This window comes from Nothobranchius furzeri, chromosome 8 (genome assembly GCF_043380555.1).
Source record: "Nothobranchius furzeri strain GRZ-AD chromosome 8, NfurGRZ-RIMD1, whole genome shotgun sequence".
NCBI lineage: Eukaryota > Metazoa > Chordata > Actinopteri > Cyprinodontiformes > Nothobranchiidae > Nothobranchius > Nothobranchius furzeri.
Window position 1 is genome coordinate 52673155 of NC_091748.1, and position 26737 is coordinate 52699891.

A 26737-nucleotide genomic window follows, 5' to 3' on the forward strand; every position below is an offset into this window, starting at 1 on the left:
TCGTGGATAAAGAGAGACAGTTTAATCTGTTTTGATGTGCGGCTGCCTGCCATCGCATCTGTTTGCAGCTTTTTCATGACATGCAACTTCTGCCCTGCAGTTTTCATCAGATAATTTTCCTTCACGCATAAAGAACACAAAATAACATTTTTCCCACTAATTGGTTCAAATAATTTGTCTCAAAGATGTTTTTATGAATCTTTAACCTAATTTATATAAAAGTTTTTCAAGAAGTCCCAAATAGAGTGCTTCATCTGCAGAAGAGAGAAACTTTGCAGCAAAGTGCCCATTGTGTGGTGGATGTGTGTTTCTGTATCGGGGAGGGGTCAAGCTAAGGAACACGAAGGATCTGAGTCAGAGTGGGAAAGCAAGGGAGAAGCAAACAGGCAGAACCAGAGAGTTGCTGCTGGAGACCTTCCTCAGCTGGTCGACTCCGTCTCAGGAGGAACTTTACCGCCTTTTATGAAACTTTGAAAGAGAACCAGATCACAAACTATGATCACCTTCGTGCTTTTGCTGCTCCTTGTTCCAGATGTGCTGCTCTCTATGAGGCGTGAGTAAACCACCATTCGACTCCATTTGTTTTTGCATAATTTGAAGAAGATGGGATGTATTCAGTTATTGAAACTATATCAGACGAGTTTCTGCTTCAAAGAAACTAAATGTTGATATTTTTGCTGTTAATGCCTTAAATGTGTGTAAAACTGGGACTAGCTGGTGGCATTGTTGGTAGCTACATGAAGGTTGCAGGATCAAATCCTGGCTCCCTTCATGCATGTGTGGATTCTTCCCGGGAGCTCCAGTTTCCTCCCACAGACGTACGCATCTATTATGCATTTGTATTATTCATCTATAATGTTAACATATTACAAAACGCCACACAAATGTTTACTGAATGTTAATATCGTTATAAATTGAGAGGGAGTAGGACGAAGCAAAGAAGGTTAATTGAAGATGTCAGATTGTCCCTGTAGGTGAATGATGGCATTGGACACCAGCTCCCTGTGACCCTAGTGAGGCAAAAGCTGTTCAGTGAGTGAGTGACCAATTAATTTATTCTACTGTATGTACACTTTCAATGTTATAATGAATTAGTTGTAAACTTAGATCCATCCATCAATTCGTTGTTCTGCTTATTCGGAGTGGAGTCACCGTGGCAGCGGCCTAAGCAGACCCTGACTTCCCTCTTTCCAGCTCCTCTGGGGGAATCCCAAGGTGTTCCCTGGATAGCCAAGAGACTAATGTCCCTCCAGCATTTCCTTGGCCTTCCTTTAGGTCTTCTCCCGGTTAGGTGGAACCTCACCAGCGAGGCATCCTAACTAGATGCCCGAGTCATCTCAGCTGGTTAAACTTAGAAGTCATAGTAAAATGGTAAATGGCTTGTATTTGATATAGCGCCTTCTAGAGGCCTAGAACCCCCCAAAGTGCTTTACATCACTTTACATTCAGCCACGCACACACACATTCACACCCCGGTGATGATGAGCTACAATGTAGCCACAGCTGCCCCGGGGAGCACCGACAGAAGCCAGGCGGCTGTACACTGGCACCACCGGTCCCTCCAAACACCACCAGGAGGCTATATGTGGTTAAGTGTCTTGCCCAAGGACACAACAACAGTGACATACTGAGCAGGGCTGGAACCTGCAACCTTCCACGTGGCGCATACTACTCTTCTGCCATTAACTAAAAATATCTATGTGAATGATTTCTAATTGACATTATAAAGATATTTTTTGCTGATACATGCATAAACTGCATCAGGAAATCATAACACAGTTCTGTGATAATCCCTTTTTGTTGCCAATTTTGCAAGTCTTACTCAAAGTCTTACTCAATTTTATAAAGCATTAAGGAAACATTTGAAATTCCTGTAATTTACCGTCTATCAAAGTCCAGCTGTGTCATTTCCTTAGAAATAAACACAGATCCTGCAGATTAGAGTCCTTTTGTCCCTGTTAGAGGAGACTGGGGGAAAAAACTATAAGCAGTTGAAACAGTGTCCATCGGTGCTTTTGCGAAATAAATACATGATCTATTTATATTTTATGTTTTTGTAGTCAAAATTTGCAGTTGCTTCCAGGTCTGCAGAGGTTGTAAAAACGTTAGTGACAGGAGGGGATTATTACCTGCCTCCCAGCAGCATTGTTGCTAAAATCCCACACGTTAACCTTCATGTCTGTGTGAAAGCAGACCCTACTGCAGGCAAAGACTTACACATGAGCATCCATCACAGGGCAGACCTCACGTCGGTAGATGAGTCGAGGTGTGGAGGAAACATTCAAGGATTTTACTGATAAATCAGAGTGACTTTTCAACAGTCTGCCTTTCTCAGTGGCCTAATGGTAGAGTGTCCGCCCTGAGACTGGGAGATCAGGGGTTCGATTCCTGGTCGGGTCATACCAAAGACTTTGAAAAAATGGGACCCAATGCCTCCCTGCTTGACACTCAGCATTAAGGGGTTGGATTGGGGGGTTAAACCACCAAATGGTTCCCGAGCGCGGCTGTGTCTGCAGCTCACCTCTCCCCCAGGGGATGGGTCAAATGCGGAGAACAAATTTCGCACACACACCTGTGTGTGTGACAACTAACGGGACTTTAACTTAACTTAAATCTCCGTCTCTTGAAATCTGTAGAGGTCTTCAAAAAACATCTTAAAACTCACCTTTTCATCCAGGCTTTCCCCCGCTAAATATTCTAAAAGATGGCTTTGCTCTTGTTCACACCTTGACTTTGTTTTTACTCCTGATTTTGGTTACTATTGTTGTCACTGCTATTGTTTTTATGATGTTTTTATTGGTTTGAGGTATTTGCCCTGATTTTACTCATGTTGTACGGCGCTTTGTGATTTATATCTGCGAAAGGCGCAACATAAATAAACTTTACTTACTACTTACTACTACTACCTTTCAGGGACGCTCCCTACGTGCAGAGCTGCAGCTTTGTTGTGTTGCTGAGAGGCTGGAGTTTGGATTTCTTCTTCAGATTTCTAAACAGAAATTATGCAGTATAAACAGAAATTTATTTGTATACTCTACAAAGATAGAGTATACAAATAAATGATTGCAACATCTGAGGATTAACTTCTTCATTGAGCTGAATAAACAGATTAAAAGTCAGATCAAATCATCAAGAACACACATTATAGTCACCCTAACCCTTGATTAACCCTTTTGCAGAAGAAAATAAGTGAACGAAAGCCTGTTCATGCAGAAATCCTCATTCGAATAATTTGTTGTGTGTAGACGTTGCAGTCATCTCCCCACAGGATTCAGTTCTGCATATTGGGTCCAGTTTGACAGCCACATGCACGCTCAGCCCTGAACTCGGCCTTCACTCCCGCTCGTTGCTTTGGACCCTAAACGGGGCGCGTCTGTCCAGCAGCACCTACAGGATTCTGGCCTCCAACGTCCTGAGCGTGACTCTGCACAGCCTCAACGGCTCCCGGCAGCAGTCAGGGGACAACCTGATGTGTCTCTCAGCGGACGGACGCGTCCTTGCTGGATCCTGCCTCTATGTGGGCGGTGAGTGGAAGTTTAAGCTGTGGTTGGCATGGTTTAAGTTTTATGGCTCGTGCGGGTTGGTGAAAGGATAAGGGATTGAACGGCTAAGTGAAAACTAGGTTTCAGGTGTGCTAGCCATCATTAATAAATCCAGTCTGCAGTTAGATATAAAAGTTAGGTTTGTTTCCACACCCAGGTTTATAAAAATAAGAAAGAAAATATGTGTGAGTAAATTTTTGACCTGATTTTTGGAGCTGAAGTTTTAATTTTCAGAAAGATAAATTCTATAAAAGTGCTTTTGTCTTGGGGTAAGATTGTCTGAATGCCTGGTTTAAATGTCCTGTATCTGTACAATGTCTTCTTAGGGTTCTACAACCCCCCAAGGCACTTCACAACACAATCAGTCATTCACCCATTCACATGCTGATGATGATGAGCTATTCAATTCAATTCAATTCAAGTTTATTTATATAGCGCCAAATCACGACAAGAGTCGTCTCAAGGCACTTCACATAATAAACATTCCAATTCACAGTTCATTAAGCCAATCAGGATTAATGTGTCCTATATAAGGAACCCAGCAAATTGCATCAAGTCACTGACTAGTGTCAGTGACTATACAGCAATCCTCATACTAAGCAAGCATGCAGCGACAGTGGAGAGGAAAACTCCCTTTTAACAGGAAGAAACCTCCAGAGAATCCTAGCTTGGTATAAACAGCCATCCTCCACGACTCACTGGGGATCGAGAAGACAGAGCACACACACACACACACACACACACACACACACACACACACACACACACACACACACACACACACACACACACACACACACACACACACACACACACACACACACACGCACGCACGTGCACACACACACACACACGCACGCACGTGCACACACACACACACACACGCATGCACGTGCACACACACACACACACACAGCTACCAGGTACAGCTGCCCTGGGGCGCACTGACAAAGGCGAGGCCTGGTGAGCCCAGGCCCCGCCGGTCCTTCCGACCACCACCAGCAGGCAGACAGGGTGGGTTAGGTGTCTTGCCCAAGGACACAACCGCAGCATTCTCTGATTGGAGCCGGGATCAAACCTGCAACCTTCCGATTACTGGACAACCCGCTCTGCCTCCTGAGCTACTGCTGTCCTCACCATCATGTCTCCCCGCTCCAGAGCGATCCTTTTGTGTATAAAACCTCTTTTGGTTATGTAGCCACAGTTCATTCATTTAAATCTGAAAATCTCATCCCTAAATGTTGATTTCCTTTGCTTTTGCACAATGAAGAGCTGTTTAGGAATGATTTAATGCCAGATTTGGCCTAACTTAAACCCTTCTCATATCAAAATAATAACCAGAAAAGCTAATGACCTGAAGCAAAATGCAGATGTTGGCTCTTCAGCTCATTCTACTAATGGAGGACGTAGTTAACTTGTTTTTGTTTCATTTACTGATGAATACAACTTTCTGAAAACACTTTGCTACCACCTTAAAAACTGATGAAGCAGAAAATATGGTCATTTATTGGCTAAAATCTTCACTACTTCTAATAATTGCTGTTTGCTGAAAAAGGACAAGGATGTCTTCAGAGAAACGGCTCCGCACAACGCAACTTTTTCACTTTCATGACCTTTCCTTCATTTTGGGTCAGACTGAACTGTACAAAATGATTAGAGTGTGTTATTGTGGTTTGAAATGATGAAAACTACACTTTTAACTTTCTCATCCATTGTCAGAAACTGTAGCAGAAATGTTGTCTGCACTGTTAGATTCTAAAATAAGAAACATTTGGGACATCTTAACAAAATTATCCAAATCTGAAGGCAAATGTTGAAAGTTTGATCTTCTCAGTAGATAAATATGAATCGAATTCTCACCATAGTGTCTACCCTGTTTTATCTGAATGCACCAGTTCCTCCAGAGAAACCAGTCAATTTGACATGTTGGTCCCACAACACCAAGGACTTGACCTGCAAATGGAACCAGGGTGGGCGGGCAGAAACCCACATCCAAACCAAATACACCCTGAAGTACAAACTGAGGTGAGTGCCCCCAGACCTGACGCAGGACAGAGAATTCTGCTGTTGTGTCCTTGGGCAAGACACTTAACCCATCTTGCCTGCTGGTGGTGGTCGGAGGGACTGGTGGCGCCAGTGCTCGGCAGCCTCGCCTCTGTCAGTGCGCCCCAGGGCAGCTGTGGCTACATCATAGCTCATCACCACCAGTGTGTGAATGGATGAATGATGCACCGTAGTGTAAAGCACTTTGGAGTCCTTACTCTGAGAGGCGCTATACAAGTGCGGGTCATTTATCATTTATCTGGTCCAACATTCCTCCAGAAGTCGGACTGATCTGAGTAGCTTCATCCAGAGCTGCTCTCAGGCTCCAGGAGGCTGTGTAACTAAAGTCATCTGACTTTTTGTCTCTGTGTTCAGGTGGCACGAGAGAGAGAATGAGTGTGACCATTATAGCTCAGAGAAGCAGGATCACTTCTGCTACATCTCAGAAAACATCGCCCTCTTCACTCCGTATCAGATCTGGGTGGAGGCGACCAATCAGCTGGGCTCGGCCACCTCTGACATCATCTCCTTGGACATCCTTGACGTCGGTATGGCAACACTCAGATTTGCTGTTAAATCTGGTTCAGATCCCGGATATCAAGAAATAATCAGTCAAAATATGAATCAACCTACAGCCATAGTTTAATCAGGGGAGTGGGAATTCCCCACCGTACTTGTGCTCCCTTGTTTATAATAAATAAATAAATTAAAAAATACAGTTGAACAGAGTTGTTGAAGGTTAAACAGTCGTCTTTAAATTGTCCTAAAAAAATAACATATTGCATGAAATTAAAAACCATGAAATATTACTAGATAAAGTATTTTAAAGGTGTGGTTGACTGGGAAAATATTTTTAACTCATTCACTGCCATTGACAACAAAAGTCATCATTTAAATCCACCCATTCACTGCCATTTGCATTTTTTTTTACTGTGTGGGCATCGAAACGAGCCCCTACACCGTGAGAACAAACATCCCAGCTCTAAAGCTGATCTTCATCCACATACGTCACAAGTCACGTGATCAGGAAGCAGAAAATCCATGAGTTAGGAGATCGTTTTTGTAAAAACAAGTCAGGCGTGAATCGGAAAAGCTTCTGCTGATCACAATTCCACAATGAATTATGAAAGAACGAATAACGCTCGAAGCGTTCCTGATGCAAGGGTTGTTTTGGTAGTTTTGGTAGTTTTGCCGTTGTCATCATCCTCGCAACATTCTGAGACTCTTAAAAAATAGTAAAAACGCTGGCAGGGAAGGGTCTGATCAGGAAACGGCTGGCAGTGAATGAGTTAATCTTATTTCTGATTATAATCGTTCTCTTTGAGTTTTTCATGCAGGCAGAACATGAAAATAGTCCCGTACACCTATCTCCTGCCTTAGCCTTTGATGGAAAACAGACGGTGAACTGTAGGAATTCAAAATCCTGACAGATCTACATCACACTGTCATTGAACAGCCATGGACTCACCCATCTTGACTCATGATGGGGAAGGCTGTTGTTGGTTTAGCATCAGCAGAGAACGTCTCAGCTAGTAAAAGCTAAACATTAGCATTAGCAATTCCACCACACAGCAGAACTCCTCCAGGCTTGTGTTATTTGTTTAGCTAAAAACATCAACGTTGCAAAGCAAAATGAGTCAGCGGTAGAGTCGTGTTGCTGTTATCCAATCAGAGATGAGATCTCTAAATATCAGTAAATAAGACTCCAAAACCTGCCGTCTGAAGCTCAACTGTGATGTAGCTCAATTCTTGTTCCTGAAGATGGTGCATCTGTATGTTTTGCCCGCGAGTACAACTTACAAGGCATTCGTTCCTACTAGAGACCACTCACTGTAGATGTACTGATTAAATCAGTTAACCTCACCTTTAAAAGGAAAATGGAGATAAATGGAAGAAAATTAGATTCTGCATCATTCTGGGTGGTTTCAAAACTAATACTGATCAAAAAGAGAACAAAAAAATATTCTTCTGTTGTTTAGTTGCTGTTGATTGTCAGATCCAACATGTTCAAAATAATTAAATTAGAACAAATAACTTAAAAATACATACTAAAATCAAAAATTATTTGGACATGAGCTAAAAACAGGTCATAACCTCCATTTCTTAATGCTTTGGATTTTTTTTACCTTAACAGGCAAAATCTCATTGAGAAATAAATTAGAATTTTCAAAAGAGACATTTTTACAACAAAATATAAAATTATTAAAAAGTTACACTAAACACAACATCAGGAGTGCATAAGAAGGTAAAGTGTTTAAAACGTGTAAGATCATTAATATTTACAAAGCCGGGACAGAAACGGGAACTTACTGACATTTTATTATTATTATTTATTTTTTATTTTTATTTTTTCTGAGCTGCATTTTAAATCCCTCCAGAGGAATCAGATCAGAACATTGAAGCTTTGTTTTTGTTACAAACCTCCCTACCACATTATAAAAGCTTTTTATTAGCAATCGTTCCTCCACCTGGAGGTTACCAGTGTTCAGCAGGATCCGGAACATACAGGAATATTCAATCCGAGTCTGTTGCACATCTTCTGGGAATGTGATGTCAGACATTTACAAACAGGAGAGGATTTTACAACTGAATACTTTTGTTAATCAGTTCCTTGTTTAACTTTGGTGTTGAATCGCCTAAATCTCTTCTCCATGTTCCTCTTTAAAGCATCTCAGTGACTGCTGCAGAGGAAAGATGTTTTATTTGATCATTTCTGAGGAACAACCCGCTCTCACAGGAAATGATCTGAACTACAGTCTGCAGCCACCTGAACAGCAGAGAAAGATCTGCAAAACCGCAACGTCGTGATACAGTTTTACTGCACTGAAGAGTAAATAAAAAGGTTTTTAATTTTAAAAGTGTGTTATAGTGCTTCAGTCAATCCAAAGTCTCTATAAAGATTAAAATTTTCCTCATAAAAGATGAAGATTTTAACATTTTCTTTAATGGTTTTGTAACCCAGAACCTAGAACCTTAATGAGGTATTAACTAATTGGCTTACTAATATGATCCATCCTCAATTTAGATAAAATATAAAATATAAATTAAGGAAATTAACAATACTAATTAATAGATATCTAATTAACTAATAGATAATTTCATAATGAATTATTGGAAGGGTGAATAACTAAAATAACGAGTTTAATATTAAACATCGGTTAAAACAAGAATCTTGAACATCACTAACAGAAACAGAAGAGGAAAGCTGTATACTATTGGTCCAGGTGGGAATCTGAAATTTCATTGGCTGAGAGAAATAAGTCCCGCCTCCGCGAAATAAAACCGTGCGACGCAGCTGAGCGAGAGGAGAGACAAACGGCTGTGCAGCACGCAGATACAGAAAGCAAAGACTGAGCGGTTAGAGAGAGAGAGAGAGAGAGAAAAAAAAACAACGGTCGAGGCCGTGAAGAACCCTGATTTGGGTGCCGCATAGATAGAGGGAGAGGCGGACTTGACTCCTTCTAATAAGAGCTAGGAACTTGGAACCAACGCGATTTGTGTGGAGACGACAGAGTGAACCAATCCTCTGTAGGAGGGAACCGTTGGAGCGCGTTGGCTGGGTTTTTTTTTCCTTGGGTTTGATCCCGACTCCTATGATCACTCACTTGGAACGAGAACTGGATTTCTTCCTGACGAGGGAGATGGCGAGCCTTAACCACTGAACGAATTAGGACATCTCAAGTAACTGAAGAGCAGACTGCTCTCTTCTGTGAACAATCTCAACGGTGCGGTAGGAAAAAATCGCACCACCGGACTCTGACTTTCACCCCAAGCGTGGGGATTTGACTTGACGCCGGCTGACTTGTGACTCATATGATCAAATCTCATACCGACCATTTTACTATTGTCGATTGTTTTCATCTGTTTTTATGTGTTATCTTTATGTGTTATATCTCCCATTATTATTAAAATTTAGTATATAAACCGTTTCATGCTATACCCGTGACTCCAGTCATTCTTAAACAACCTCCAATTCTCCCCAAACCTAATTATTGGCCCATTTGTTTATTTTTTCTTTTAATTATCTTATTGTATCCTGTAATCCGGTTACATAAAACTTGGCGAGCCAGCCAGGAGAATTGTAGAGTTGTTACCTTAGCTAACCATTGACTGACATCATAAGAGTGCCTGGAGGTCACAGTGGTTTGCCATTTTGGCATTATTGGTACTTTTGAGTGTTTTAAAATGGAAGTTGTGAAAACAGAAAAGGTCAAAGTTTCAAATGCTGTTTTAATCAGTGGGTTAACTGATAGAGACCTTGATAACGAAGTCTTTGGGTTTATGGAAGGATTCGGACCAGTTAACAGGCGCATTAAGTTACCAAACTGTGATCAGATTATTGTGGAGTTTCAACATGAAGCCACTGTTAAGGAATTAAAGAAACAATGTTTACCCTATGACAAACCTTGTACTAGGAACCCAGATGTTTTCTTTCATATTCAAGACCTAGCCAGCGCGTACAGTCTAGAAACTAGCACATCTGCCACTGATGCCTATCTGTCAGAGCTCAGGGACATAGCTGCGCGTAGCAATCAATCATTTAAAGACCTTCTAATGGAGGAACTGGCAAAAATTGGGGAATCTTTAGGAAGGGATACCCATGCATCTGAACCAGTCACTGAACCAGAGCCAATGCTCCATAGTGACCAAGTTACATATTCCCTGCCTTTAACACCAGAAGTTAACTATATGAACAACTCAAAGGACAATTGTCCACCTACAGAGACTGGAAAACAAAACCCTTGCATTCCACCAAATCTTTTAAACACACCTGAGGTTCAGCGAGTTATTGTGGAACACATTGTTAAAAGCAGTGAGGTTATCCCTCCGCCTACTTCACAATACAGACTAAAACCGTTCTCAGGGCGAGTTCCACACCCTTCTTTTGAAACTGACTATGATACTTGGCGTAGTAGTGTAGTGTTATGCATAAATGATCCTTCACTCACCAAGTCCCAAATTGTACGAAGAATCGTGGAGAGTCTGTCAGCCCCAGCAGCGAGCATCGTTAAAGCTCTTAGTCCAAAATCCGACCCGGAAACGTACCTTGAACATCTCGATTCAGCTTACGCAGCTGTCGAAGACGGCGACGAGCTCTTTGCTCGCTTCTTAAACACAAACCAGGACAGTGGTGAAAAACCTTCCGATTACTTTCAGAGGTTATACACCTTGTTAAACCTAGTTATTCAGAGGAATGGAATTTCCTCCAGTGACGCCGACCAGCAGCTGCTCAAGCAGTTTTGCAGAGGCTGTTGGGACAGCTCGCTGATTTCAAACCTGCAACCCGAACAAAAGAAAGACAACCCGCCTCATTTTACAGCACTTCTCCTCAAACTGCGCACTGAAGAAGACAAACAGGCTACTAAAGCAGCACGCATGAAACAACACTTAGGGGCACAACGAACTAGAGTGTATTCAAATGTGCAAACAACATGCTCTCAGAGTAAAAACACTTGTGAACTGGAAATAGATGATAACTGTGATGACTTACGCAAACAAATCGCTGAGCTCAGGAGCCAAATTGCACAGCTTAAGGTTAACAACACAGATAAAAAGGCAAAGAAAACTCAAAAAGAGTCAAAACCCCGTGTGGGGACTAAAATTCCAGATGAGCCCAAACAGATTCAGCAGATAACAGCAGTGGTGCCCAGACCAAAGCCTGGATACTGTTTTAAGTGCGGAGAAGATGGGCACATAGCTTCTAGCTGTAGCAACGAGCCAAATCCAGCACTAGTTGCAACTAAAAGACTTGCTCTTAGACAGAAGCAGCGCGAGTGGGAGATGTCAAAGCCAATTGCTCAGTCTCCTCCTTTAAACCGGTAGAAGCTCCTATCGTGGGACAGATAGGTGCTAAAGTAGAACCAAGTCCCTCTAAGGAAAGGACAGAGAGACTTTTTTGCAAGCCAGTTCATGCTCATTCAGTGCCAAAACTTCCCAAAAGATTAGTGGGTGGGCGATGCACAGCTACAGTCTCAGTTAACAGTGTTGAATGTAATTGTTTACTGGATTCAGGGTCCCAGGTAACCACCATTGCCAATTCTTTTTACCAAGAACACTTACCTGACCTCTCAATTAAACCCATCAGTAATCTGTTAGAAGTCGAGGGCGCAAACGGTCAAGCAGTTCCTTATTTAGGATACATAGAGATAAGTGTCACATTTCCAAAAGAGCTCGATCAGTCTGGACTTGAGTTACCTACCCTTGCGTTAGTGGTTCCGGATATAAGCTCAAACTCTGATACACCACTACTCATTGGCACAAACACACTCGATCCTTTGTATGAGCAATTGTCTGCCAATAACTTACCTGATTCCAAGGCACTCTCTTATGGGTACCAACACGTGCTAAAAGCCTTAGCAGTCAGAAAAAAACAAAGCAAAGATGGACGAGTTGGTGTGGTGAAGCTTCGAGGGAGAACCCAAGAAGTTCTCCCTGCAAATAAAAAACTGTTACTAGAAGGGTTTATGCAACCCAGCCAAAACAAGCATGAGCCTTATGCACTCATTGAACAACCCACCAATGGTTCTCTACCAGGGGGTATAATTGTAGACTGTTGCCTCATTTCCTTACCTTCACATGGTCCATACAAAGTACCTGTTGTACTAAGAAACGAAACTAACCATGACATCACATTACCCACTAACTGTGTGATCGCTGAGTTAGTTAAAGCCGATCGTGCTATGCCATATCCAGAACCTGACAAAAGTGATCAGAAAGTACTTGCGGCGTGTAGTTCGCAGCAACAGACTTCACCTTCAAACCCTCCTCTCAGTTTTGACTTCGGTACTTCGCCCTTGTCCGAAGAATGGAAAGGGAGGATCACCAACAAACTTAACACTTACTCCGATGTGTTTTCGCACCACGATCTTGATTTTGGTCATACACAACAGATAAGACATCACATCAACTTAAAAGACGAGACCCCATTCAAACAGAAATCTCGGCCGATCCATCCACATGATTATGAAGCCGTGAGAAAACATTTGGAAGCCCTCTTGGAAACCGGTATAATAAGAGAGTCGGAGCTCCATTTGCCTCACCAATAGTGGTAGTTCGGAAAAAGAATGGTGAGGTACGTCTATGTATAGACTATAGAAAGCTTAATCTGCAAACCATTCGCGACGCATATGCCCTGCCTAACTTGGAGGAGTCCTTTTCTGCTCTCGCTGGATCACAGTGGTTTTCTGTGATGGACCTCAAGTCAGGTTACTATCAAATAGAGATGTGTGAAAAGGATAAACCTAAAACTGCTTTTGTTTGCCCGTTTGGGTTTTATGAATTTAACCGTATGCCACAAGGAATAACAAATGCTCCAAGCACTTTCCAACGGGTTATGGAAAAGTGTATGAAGGACATTAATCTGAAGGAAGTGTTAGTTTTCCTAGACGACTTGATCGTCTTTTCCAACTCCTTGGAAGAACACGAAACCAGACTTTCTCACGTTCTTGAACGGCTTAGAGAATACGGACTCAAGCTATCACCAGATAAGTGTCGTTTTTTCCAGACATCTGTGCGTTATCTTGGACATATAGTATCTCGAGATGGCATAAAAACCGATCCAGATAAGGTGGAAGCACTCAAAACATGGCCGAAGCCTCAGACTTTGAAGGAACTCCAATCTTTCTTAGGATTTACCGGTTATTACCGATGCTTCGTTAAAGATTACTCAAATATTGTCAAGCCACTAACATCTCTCACGGCTGGTTATCCACCCAAACGGAAAAACTTTAAAACACCACCATGTAGATCAAAGTACTTGAACCCCAAAGAACCCTTTGGGAATCGTTGGAGCCAAGACTGTGAGAAGTCCTTTCAAACTATTATTGAAAAACTTACCACTTCGCCAGTTCTTGGCTACGCTGACGCAAAACTCCCATATCTAGTACACACAGATGCTAGTACGACCGGACTCGGTGCAGCGCTATACCAAGTGCAAAACGGTGTCACACAGGTAATCGCTTATGCAAGTCGCGGTTTAAGCTCTAGTGAAACTAGGTACCCTGCGCACAAGTTGGAGTTTCTAGCCTTAAAGTGGGCCATAACAGATAAGTTTCATGACTATTTGTATGGGAACACATTCACTGTCATTACTGATAATAATCCGTTAACTTACCTCTTAACAACGGCAAAACTCGATGCAACGAGCTATCGTTGGCTAGCTGCGTTGTCCACCTATAATTTTGACATCAGATACCGTGCAGGTACACAGAACGTTGACGCGGATGGCCTGTCTAGGAGACTGCATGATAAACCTGAAGACAACTCAAAATTCACTGAGGAATGCCAACGACTAGATGAGTTCCGATCTCATCTTTTATCCTCTGTCAAAGAAGTCGAGCTTCAACTTCAAGCCGAAGCAGTGAAGGCAACATGCCAAAAGCACATGGTCTTGGATGAGACTGATTCTCCTTGTGGTTTAGTTCCGTCACTTGCCATGTCTGCAGTGGCCATTCCAGACCTATTCCAGTTGGAAGACAATAGTGACAGTTTCTTTGCTGTGCCCAAGTATAACCATGCTGACCTTGTCTCCTTGCAGAGGAAAGATCCAACCATTGGCCGAGTCATTCAGCTGCTTATGACTGACAATAAACCCCCAACTGATACTATTGCAGAACCCCCGGTGGTTCTTAACCTTTTGAGAGAGTGGAAACGGTTTGAGTTTCAAAATGATTTACTGTACCGGAGACGCCAATTAGGACCAGAGACATCATTGCAGTTAGTCTTGCCTGATTCATTACGTTCAACAGTCATGCAAAGCCTACATGATGATATGGGGCATCTTGGGGTTGAACGTACGACAGATCTCATTCGGTCCCGTTTTTACTGGCCAAGAATGGCTAGTGATATCGAAATCAAAGTTAAAACTTGCGAAAGATGTATCCGTCGGAAGGCCCTCCCTGACAAAGCTGCTCCAATGGTGAGTATTACCACCACCAGACCTATGGAGTTAGTTTGCATGGATTTTCTCTCCATAGAACCAGACAGTAAGAACACTAAAGATGTCTTAGTGATTACAGACCATTTTACAAAGTATGCAGTGTCCATCCCAACCAAAGATCAGAAAGCCACCACCGTCGCGAAGAACCTGTGGGAACATTTTTTAGTCCACTACGGGTTTCCTGAGCGTCTTCATAGTGATCAGGGACGGGATTTCGAATCACGTACAATCAAGGAACTTTGTTCTTTACTTGGTATCCGTAAAGTCAGAACGAGCCCTTATCACCCTCGTGGCAACCCCGTTGAACGGTACAATCGTACATTACTCAGCATGTTGGGAACTTTACAAGCCACTGAGAAACATCACTGGCGCGATTTTGTAAAACCACTTACTCACTCGTACAATTGTACAAAAAATGACGTGACGGGATACTCTCCCTACGAGCTAATGTTCGGTAGGCAGCCTCGGTTGCCTATAGATATTGCCTTTGGGTTACCGCATTTGAACAAGCCCTCTATAACTCATTCTCAGTATGTTAAAGAACTGAAGAGTCATCTGGAACAGAGTTATGACATTGTCATAAAAAACTCTCAAAAAACAGCGAGGAAGAACAAAGAACGGTTCGACAGAAACATTCGTGAGTCCACACTAGGTGTGGGAGATCGTGTTTTAGTCCCAAATCTTCGCTTAAGAGAAAAGCATAAATTAGCAGACAAATGGGAGCAAACAGTGTATATAGTTCTCAAACAGATGGAAAACTTGCCAGTATACACTGTAAAACCAGAGAACGGAGAAGGACCCAACAGAACACTCCACAGAGATCTTTTACTGCCTTGTGGTTTTCTCTCTTCATTAGAAAATGAAACAGAACGCGTTACGAAACCTAGCAGACCTCATACAAGACAGAGTTCAGCCTTAGAACCTGACCCAGATGAGCCACTTGACGAAGAGGTAGATGAGTTTTATTACTCTGATCTTCCACAAGTGCTAAACCGACCATCCCATCAAATAGCGGTCACCTTGCCAAATAGGGAACTCATAGCAGATTCAGGACCGGTAAATAATATTCAACAACAAAACACACTATCCTTACACACAGGGGATCGCAAGGAACCAACCTTAGCTGGTAATGAAAATGCTGAATTGTCCTTACTTGACAAAGGCATCAACACCGAAACATTCATACCTGACAGAATGAGTGAAACTGCGACATTCTTACCTGAAAGAGTGAAAGAAGCAGCAACATACTTACCTGAAAAAACGAAAAAAAACGAAGTATACTTACCTGACGTAGAAACGGGGAATGAAACTAACACAAACCTACCTCAATTGGATGGTGTCCTAAAGTCGCAGCAACGTGATGTAAGTTTTGAACCCATCATACACGATCAGACACATACATCTGAAAAGACCAAAGTCTTAGAGAATAGCTCATCAGCTCTGTCGGAAACAGAGAGCTCACTTCGTCCTGTCTCAGTTGAGAATCAAACCGAAACGGATGAGCATGATACTGTGCAACCAGAGATGTATGTCAGGAGATCTGAACGAAGTAGTCAGCCTCCTCAAAGACTAACTTACTCTCAATTGGGCAATCCACTAGTGACCGTAGTTAGGTCCCTTTTCCAAGGACTTAATAAAGCTTTTATTGACTCTCTTACTCAAGAAGTTGTGTACCCCGTAGAAACAATGCACAGGGACGTGCATGATATTTAATGGGGGAGGATGTAACCCAGAAGCTAGAACCTTAATGAGGTATTAACTAATTGGCTTACTAATATGATCCATCCTCAATTTAGATAAAATATAAAATATAAATTAAGGAAATTAACAATACTAATTAATAGATATCTAATTAACTAATAGATAATTTCATAATGAATTATTGGAAGGGTGAATAACTAAAATAACGAGTTTAATATTAAACATCGGTTAAAACAAGAATCTTGAACATCACTAACAGAAACAGAAGAGGAAAGCTGTATACTATTGGTCCAGGTGGGAATCTGAAATTTCATTGGCTGAGAGAAATAAGTCCCGCCTCCGCGAAATAAAACCGTGCGACGCAGCTGAGCGAGAGGAGAGACAAACGGCTGTGCAGCACGCAGATACAGAAAGCAAAGACTGAGCGGTTAGAGAGAGAGAGAGAGAGAAAAAAAAACAACGGTCGAGGCCGTGAAGAACCCTGATTTGGGTGCCGCATAGATAGAGGGAGAGGCGGACTTGACTCCTTCTAATAAGAGCTAGGAACTTGGAACCAACGCGATTTGTGTGGAGACGACAGAGTGAACCAATCCTCTGTAGGAGGGAACCGTTGGAGCGCGTTGGCTGGGTTTTTTTTTCCTTGGGTTTGATCCCGACTCCTATGATCACTCACTTGGAACGAGAACTGGATTTTTTCCTGACGAGGGAGATGGCGAGCCTTAACCACTGAACGAACCAGGACATCTCAAGTAACTGAAGAGCAGACTGCTCTCTTCTGTGAACAATCTCAACGGTGCGGTAGGAAAAAATCCAGTTCTCGTTCCAAGTGAGTGATCATAGGAGTCGGGATCAAACCCAAGGAAAAAAAAACCCAGCCAACGCGCTCCAACGGTTCCCTCCTACAGAGGATTGGTTCACTCTGTCGTCTCCACACAAATCGCGTTGGTTCCAAGTTCCTAGCTCTTATTAGAAGGAGTCAAGTCCGCCTCTCCCTCTATCTATGCGGCACCCAAATCAGGGTTCTTCACGGCCTCGACCGTTGTTTTTTTTTCTCTCTCTCTCTCTCTCTAACCGCTCAGTCTTTGCTTTCTGTATCTGCGTGCTGCACAGCCGTTTGTCTCTCCTCTCGCTCAGCTGCGTCGCACGGTTTTATTTCGCGGAGGCGGGACTTATTTCTCTCAGCCAATGAAATTTCAGATTCCCACCTGGACCAATAGTATACAGCTTTCCTCTTCTGTTTCTGTTAGTGATGTTCAAGATTCTTGTTTTAACCGATGTTTAATATTAAACTCGTTATTTTAGTTATTCACCCTTCCAATAATTCATTATGAAATTATCTATTAGTTAATTAGATATCTATTAATTAGTATTGTTAATTTCCTTAATTTATATTTTATATTTTATCTAAATTGAGGATGGATCATATTAGTAAGCCAATTAGTTAATACCTCATTAAGGTTCTAGCTTCTGGGTTACAGTTTCAGCAAACTTTTTTTTTCAATCTGTGGGCAAAAAAAGGACTGAATAACTTCTAGATTGTGTCAAATTTTATTTATTATAATATCCAGAGATGTTTTTCTTAACTTAAGCTGGGAGAAAATAACAGGTTTCTGCAGGAAATCTTGTTTATAATCAGCCAGGTTTATTTATTTAGTTTTTTATTTAAAGAGAAAATAATATGTATTTGTTTTCTGATCTGTTAATTTTAGTCTATCTTGGGTTTCATCTGTCTATGGCCGACACCCAGATGTTCTGTTGTGTGCTATTAGTGCTGTGTGTAATCATTTTGTTGGTTTTACTGTGCAGTGACAACGGACCCTCCTGCCAACGTGCACGTGAGTCGAGTCGGTGACCTGGAGGATCAGCTGACGGTCCGCTGGACCAGCCTCCCCGAGTTAAGGGACATAATGTTTCAGGCCAAATACCAGATCCGTTACAGACTGGAGGACAGCTCAGACTGGAAGGTGAAAAATACAAACACACACAAACACGTACATCCATACAATAACACATACACACACATAAACACACACCCATTCAATGATGACACACACATATTCCCATACAGTTACACATATACCTCTTGAACCAAGCAAGTAGGGGGGTTAACATTGTGTGGAGCAGCTAAATGTCCCCATATTGTGGAAATGTCCACATGTTACAGGTTAAAGTCAAAATGTGTCCACTTAAGCATATAAAGACAAGCACACACACACACACACACACACACACACACACACACAACATTTATAGCAGATAAGTGTTTAAGCCTGGCTTTGATCCCACACCACAGCTTTTTAAAACTGTTCTTTGGTCAAAACGCCTCTTTGATGTTTTCAAGACAAAGCATCTTGTTATTCCTAGGGCGCAAATAAAAAGGCTGGAAAGTCTCTGATAAACCGGAGAATTGTTAACGAAACTGTATCTCAAAAAATTAAAAAAAAATAATAATAAAAAAAGTTAGATATACTTATTTATGAAAGCATTCATAAAGAATTGTGAGGAAGTCTTTGGTACTTGTGAGTTACATTTGGACAGGATCCTGAACATTAGTGGTGATTATAGTGACGTTTTTCTGTGTGTAAATGCGTGTTTCAGGTGGTAGATGATGTTGGAAATCTGACATCGTGTCGGCTGGCAGGGCTCAAGCCTGGGACCGTGTATTTTGTTCAGGTGAGATGCAACCCAGTGGGGATCTTTGGCTCCAGGAAACCTGGCATCTGGAGTGACTGGAGCCACCCTGCTGCTGCCTCCACACCCAGCGGTGGTGGTACGCAATGCAACACACGACCAAACATGTTCAGCACTACAAGTGCTCACTAGTCTTAATCGTATGGAACTAGGATTATAATCTGCTTTTATAGTAAATGTTATTATCTTAGTAAAAGTTTGCAAACTAAACCCCAAAGACTGCCGTTTCCATAGATCTCCTGACATTCTACCCAAACATCTGCAATAACCTCAAAAACTGACCGTTTATTCCCTTTTAATAATCAACTTTTCATTGTCAATTAAAGCCAGAAAAACAAAGTCCCTTAACCCTGATTAAACATCCTGCACGGGGAGATCCAAACCGCATGTGACCCGGAGGAAACCAAACATCTGTTGGCTCGATATTCCAAGATACAGATCTCCAAGCAGAGGATTAGAGGGGACTGCAAAGAGCTGGGGGGACGTTTGATATTTTTTCTTTTTTTGTCGTCCGTTTCAAAGATTGATCAAGTTAAAAAGCTGGTTGTCAGTCTGCGGCGCACACGGCTCATAAAGCTTGAGTGGAAGCAGGTTTGGGGGGCAGACAATGAGTTACATAGGTTATGCAGCATTTACTGCCCAGAAGAGAGGAAGTCGTTATCGGGCTCTGTCGTTTGCCATAAAGAATTGATTGTGGCAGACAACTTTCTCTCTCAGGGAGCCAAATGTTCATTTGAAACCGTAGCTCAGCTCGCTTCAGGATCAAACATTATAAATAAACTGGTGACCCCAGAGTTTGTGATAAGCTGAAAGCTCAGATCTTTTCATCACCCTCTCCTTGTTCTGCTCCCCCCACCTATTCCACCATCCTCAGGATCCACTGATTTCCCTCTTTCCTATTCACTCTCTCTATTTCTTTACATTTTTTATCACAATTGTCTATTTTTTGCTCATTTTAAATATATTTTTATTCATTTTCTAAATTCTTTTTTATATTTTTACATTTTTTTTGTTTTTGTGAAGCGCCTTGTGATTTTTATCTTGAGAGGCGCTTTAGGAAAGATTTTTTCTTCTTCTTTTGTCCAAGAGTCCAAAAGAGAAGTTTAGTCTCCATGTGATGGCTGAAACACTTCGTTTAGCAGGCTGGGGCAAAAAGGAACTTGGCAGCCACTGATTGTGCAAACTGTCCAACTTAAAACGAGGAGAATGAAAGCATGTTTAAAAAAAAAGAAAATCACATTGTATGATCTTTAAAGAATTTAATTGTATAATGGTGCAGAAAATAAGTATTTAGCAGCTGTTAGTTAACCAAATACACACAGCAAAGTTCACAGGTGACTAATATTACAATAATAAGACAAGGGATCAAGTCTATTTGGAGGAGACAAGCGGACCTGAGCCTTATTGTTTTGAGCTTGTGAGTTGCCTGAAACCACCGGAGCCGACCCAACAGAACCAGCTCTGAATGGTAGGTAGCCGTTAGCCATAGCATTAGATTAGCTGCAGGGTTCGGCCCCATGGCCCTAGAGAGCTGTTATCCAACATGTTTTAGAGGTTTATCTGCTTCAACACACCTGGTTTTAATCAGCAGCAGATTGCTGAGCTGCTGAACAGCTAATCTAACATGTTGAAGCAGGAAAACCACTGAAATATGTTGGATAGCAGCTTTCTAGGACACGGCCACATACCCTGGGCTAAAGTTACTGTCTGCTGCAGAGAAAATTATTCTGTAATGTGTTCATTTATGTTACACAATCGCAAATATCCCTCTAAAATTGCCCTGATTTAATTATTTACTGACACCAGCTGTTCTCTTGGTAGGCGATCCTCTGTCAGCAGCTGGGTCTCCTCTGGTGGTGTCGACAGGATCAGGAGCTCCCAGAAGATTGTGCCTTTGAATGATTCTTTTCTCCTCTAAACAGTTATTTGTTATATTAATTAAATAAATCTCAATTTATATATTTCCTGTTTTTGTTCATGTCCATAAATATTTAAACACGCTTGAATTTAAAATGAGCTTTTAACAGTGCGGTGCTAATTTAATTCATCACAATAGAGCTAGTTAAACGTGCAAGAAAGTGATAATTCAATTAATATACTTTACAAATATCCATTAAAATATAAATACCGAGGTCTGACTCCTTACATGGGACCTTTCACACATTGGTTGAGACAGATTTCAAACTGCTGTTGTAAATTTGTGTAGAATGATTTTGAGCTGGACTGAAGGTTTTTGGCTGAATTTTAAGTTTTTAAAGAAAACGCACCAAAATGCAAAAATAACAACTACACATGTCTACAACACTATAATACACTTATTTATACAAATTATCAGCAAAATAAGTAGATTTTGGTGTGACTTCCTCTTTAATATTTCTTAATTATTATTTCTGATATAAAACTCTACAGTCAAATCAAATCAAATCAAATCAAAATTTATTTATATAGCACTTTTCATACATAGGATGCAACACAAAGTGCTTAACAGATTAAAATGACCCATATAGCCCACATTCCCTCACTTTCCCACACTTAAAACAATTGTGACAGTTTCACCCCCAATCCACAAACCATTCCCAGGCGCGCACACACACACACACACACACACACACACACACACACACACACACACACACACACACTTGTCCACATAACACATTAAAAGACAACAGTAAACACTAGGCTGAGCTCAGATTGGACAGGTAATGAAAGACACGCCATCAAGGGAGCCATCTGCCTCGACAGCAGCAGATCGACGGCAGCAGCCAAGACACCAATCCAGGGCGCCCTGGGAGGGAGGGTGGCAACCCTCACCACTACCTGGGCACTACCCTAGGAGCACCCCAGCTGCCGCCAGTCATTAGATTTCTCCTCTGATGTTCAGAGTTCAATGGTTGTGACACAATGCGTTGCGGGAAACTGCAGTCCCAAGTCCACAGAAAGATGCATGGTTGTATCCTCGATGCAATCGGCGGAGCAAGAACACATCCAGGAACTAGATACTTCTCAGCAGCCTAGTGGTAGAGTGTCTGCCCTAGGACTGGGAAATAGGGTTCAAATCCCGGTCTGGTCATACCAAAGACCTTAACAATGAGACCCAATGCTCACTGCTCAGCTTAACCCCATGTGACCTGAACCTGTATTTGATGTGATTTAAAAGAAAAAAAATATCTAATTACAGAGTAGTCTACTCTCATCAACAGAATTAAAGTTACAAATAATAAAATAATATAAAAATTACATTACGTTAATGAAATATCTGGGTTTTTAATTTAAGATTTTTAAGAGCTTGGATTGTGGGTTTAAACCACCAAATAGTTGTTGAGCACGGCCACAGCTGCAGCTCAGCTCACCGCTCCCCATGGGGATCATGGGTCAAATGTGGAGATGAATTTCACCAGTGTGCGACGAATTAACGGGACTCTAACTTTTTGAGCAAACTTGCCATGATGCATACTTAGGATTGGACAAGTCCTCGGTCCATCGTTGATGACGTTTCACAAGGACGTGAGTACAAAATTCAGATGTAGTATGCATATTGAGAAACAGCCCAGATCTCAATCCAACAGAGAATCTGTAAAGGGAGTTGAAGGTCCGTGTTGCCCAGCAACAGCCCCAAAACATCACAGCTCCAGAGAAGATCTGCATGGAAGAATGGGCTAAAATATCAGTTACAAAGGGAGCAAACCTGGTGAAGCCCACCAGGAAATGTTTGACCTCTGTCATTACAAACCATGGTTACAAGACAAAGTATTGGGGTAAACATTTGTTCTCAACTAAACACTTATTGTTTGCACCATTATTCAAAGTTAAGTCTTTAAATTATAAAGAAACCTAAATGACAGACCTCATCTTTTTGGTTGGAACTACTTGAGCAAATATTTTTTTGCCCCACCGCACCTCCCAAACAAGCTTTAAAAAGACGGTGAGACTCATCCTAACATCACTAGCCTGAGTAAAACCTGTGCGTCCTCTTGTGTCCAAACAGTAACCTTGATGTTGCTCTCCCATCGTCCCTTACAGTGGGGCAAAAAAGTATTTAGTCAGCCACCGATTGTGCAAGTTCTCCCACTTAAAATGATGACAGAGGTCAGTAATTTACATCATAGGTACACTTCAACTGTGAGAGACAGAATGTGAAAAAAAATCCATGAATTCACATGGCAGGATTTTTAAAGAATTTATTTGTAAATCAGGGTGGAAAATAAGTATTTGGTCACTTCAAACAAGGAAAATCTCTGGCTCTCACAGACCTGTAACGTCTTCTTTAAGAAGCTTTTCTGTCCTCCAATCGTTACCTGTATTAATGGCACCTGTTTGAACTCATTATCTGTATAAAAGACACCTGTCCACAGCCTCAAACAGTCAGACTCCAAACTCCACTATGGCCAAGACCAAAGAGCTTTCGAAGGACACCAAGAAAAGAATTGTAGACCTGCACCAGACTGGGAAGAGGGAATCTACAATAGGCAAGCAGCTTGGTGTGAAAAAATCAACTGTGGGAGCAATTATCAGAAAATGGAAGACATACAAGACCACTGATAATCTCCCTCGATCTGGGGCTCCACACAAGATCTCATCCCGTGGGGTCAAAATGATCATGAGAACGGTGAGCAAGAATCCCAGAACCACACGGGGGGACCTGGTGAATGACCTGCAGAGAGCTGGGACCACAGTAACAAAGGTCACCATCAGTAACACACTACAACGGCAGGGAATCAAATCCTGCAGTGCCAGACGTGTTCCGCTGCTGAAGCCAGTGCATGTCCAGGCCCGTCTGAAGTTTGCCAGAGAGCACATGGATGATACAGCAGAGGATTGGGAGAATGTCATGTGGTCAGATGAAACCAAAGTAGAACTTTTTGGTATAAACTCAACTCGTCGTGTTTGGAGGAAGAAGAATACTGAGTTGCATCCCAAGAACACCATACCTACTGTGAAGCATGGGGGTGGGAACATCATGCTTTGGGGCTGTTTTTCTGCTAAGGGGACAGGACGCCTGATCCGTGTTAAGGAAAGAATGAATGGGGCCATGTATCGTGAGATTCTGAGCCAAAACCTCCTTCCATCAGTGAGAGCTTTGAAGATGAAACGTGGCTGGGTCTTCCAACACGACAATGATCCCAAACACGCCGCCCGGGCAACAAAGGAGTGGCTCCGTAAGAAGCATTTGAAAGTCCTGGAGTGGCCTAGCCAGTCTCCAGACCTCAACCCCATAGAAAATCTGTGGAGGGAGTTGAAAGTCCGTGTTGCTCGACAGCCCCAAAACATCACTGCTCTCGAGAAGATCTGCATGGAGGAATGGGCCAAAATACCAGCTACTGTGTGTGCAAACCTGGTAAAGACCTATAGTAATCGTTTGACCTCTGTTATTGTCAACAAAGGTTATGTTCCAAAGTATTGAGTTGATTTTTTGTTATTGACCAAATACTTATTTTCCACCCTGATTTACAAATAAATTCTTTAAAAATCCTGCCATGTGAATTCATGGATTTTTTTTCACATTCTGTCTCTCACACAATCGGTGGCTGACTAAATACTTTTTTGCCCCACTGTATTTTTTGCCCCACCGCACCTCCCAAACAAGCTTTAAAAAGACGGTGAGACTCATCCTAACATCACTAGCCTGAGTAAAGCCTGTGCGTCCTCTTGTGTCCAAACAGTAACCTTGATGTTGCTCTCCCGTCATCCCTTATCTCTGCCTTCTCCGCTCTCCTTCAGATCTGCTGCAAAGAGGCTCCTGTGATCTCAAACCCAGCCAGCAGAACTCCACCCTGCGGAGAGAACTCAAGCAGTTCTTCAGGTGGCTCCGGAAGCATGCATACAGCTGCAGCGGCATGTCCATCAAACTGTACGATCAGTGGAGAGTGTTGCTGCAGAAATCACACAAATCACGCATCCGGGTGGGTAAGCAGCTTGAGGAGTTTCTCAGAGTCCAGGGCTGAATTTCTGACCCTGCCTTTGTTTTGACATATCGTCAGCATTTCGTATTTTCCAAGCAAAAAGAGGAAACATTTCCCTTAAACTGGCTCTCTGGAGATTCAGTCTGTACTTTTATGATCAGGTAAAAATGTGTGGTTTAGACTAAAAGATGTGGGAGAGGGCATGCTCTTTGTCAAGCGGTCTGATTACGTTTCATATTTTTAATGAGCAGACTTGGGGGTCTTCATTTGACGACCACAGCAAAAGAGGAATAAACTTGTAAAATATAATTAACAGTGCTCCTTTTGTTTCCTCTTGGCACGGAGGTCTCTCTTTCCCAAAAATAACTCGAGCCAAATGCAAGACGAGGCTTCAGATTGTTTGTGTGTGAAGTTCAGACCCCTCAGACCTCGAACCCACACAGACCTTCCGTCCACCCGACTCGATTACTCCAGCAGGCTGTTTTACAGAACATAAGCTCTCGTATGGGCCATTCCCATCTGTACCGGGTCGGCCCGGGCCGGGTAGCCCCAGTCGGCCCCAGCCTGGCCCGGTTGATTCCACACATCCTTGTCTTAAGCCCATGTGGGCTGATTCTACCCACCAATCAGAGCCTTGCTCTGATGGAAGGTGTGAATTTGCTGTCAGCAGTGGGTGTGTTGGCCCTGGTCGGCCTGAAGCAGACCCCCTCGAGAAGAGGGCTGAGAATGAGCCTTGGTTGGCCCGGAAAAATGCCAGTCCACCCAGATATGTAAACAACCTACGCTACCCGGCCCGGGCCGACCCGGTACAGATGGGAATGGCTCATAACTGCATTACTTGATTATTTCTCCAACACAGCAAAAGAGTGGTTCCACCGCGTTTTTGCTGACGTTTTGGCTAACGCTGTAGCCTTCCTCAGAGCTCATCAAGGGGCAGTTAGAAATAACGCAAGTAATGCAATTAGAAATAAATACACAGAATGAACGTGCAAAAGATACAAAGTGTGACAGCTTCATTGATTACCTTAAGAGAATGACATCAGAAGAGAGAGAGGACGAGGAGATGCCAAAAAGGGGCTGAAACCAGACAAGGCAACTTTGGTTTCTAATTTTCTTTTTTTTTAATGCTGAAACATTAAGAATCATCTTTTGTCTTTTTCAGATATCACAAAACAATAATTCATAACAGATCATCACTCTGGTGTTCAAATTCAAGACCAGCATCAGGACATGCTGACAGCTGACCCAGAAGGTCCCAGCTTTTGTCTGTCCAGAATGACTCAGATTCAAGGTCAGGGTCATCCTACTGCTGTCAGAGCCGTCCACAGCAAACCGTATTTAGACTACAATGGTTTACTATCACTTGCAGGAATTTTTTGGGTCATTTGAATGATTTTCTTTGAACGTTAAAAATCACTAACATTTTCCTTTGTTGTAGAAAGCTTTGTGAATTAGCTTCTGTTCAGAGAAACTGTTTAATTCCTATAGGATTGATGGGCCAACAGCTAGCTTGTGTGCTGATGCTATCTTAAAACTGATTTAATGGCTAAAACTTTCAGTATTTCATGCTAATTATTTCATAAACACGTAAAACTTTTAAACCACAATCAGCCCTGAAGGACGTAAACTATTTCTGCAGAAGTTGTTTAATATGGTTATGATTTTTGAAACTCCTCCATTAAAACTTGATTTAAACTGAAGTGTCATTAAGTAAATTTCTGATTTTTTTGGTTTGATTTTAAAACCATTTAACAGGTGAGGAATAACGGACCGCGTGGTGACACTGTTACTTTGCAGCAAGGTTGCAGGTCCGAATACCACCTGCAGTCTTTCTGTGTGAAGTCAGCATGTTCTCTCCATGCATACATGTGTATTTTCTTTGGGTGCTGTGGTTTTCTCCCACAGACCACAAACATGCA

At 42.2% G+C, this 26737-nt stretch overlaps 1 protein-coding gene across 1 annotated transcript; it reads left to right on the forward strand.

Moving 5' to 3' along the window:
- crlf1b (cytokine receptor-like factor 1b) lies at nucleotides 1-26659 on the forward strand. Its single transcript, XM_054729988.2, has 8 exons — nucleotides 1-553; nucleotides 3246-3524; nucleotides 5438-5567; nucleotides 5961-6133; nucleotides 18031-18188; nucleotides 18823-18994; nucleotides 24637-24818; nucleotides 25981-26659. The coding sequence occupies exons 1-8, from the start codon at nucleotides 496-498 to the stop codon at nucleotides 26002-26004; spliced, it is 1176 nt and encodes a 391-aa protein (XP_054585963.2). The 5' UTR covers nucleotides 1-495; the 3' UTR covers nucleotides 26005-26659.
- Nucleotides 26660-26737: the final 78 nt, after the last annotated feature.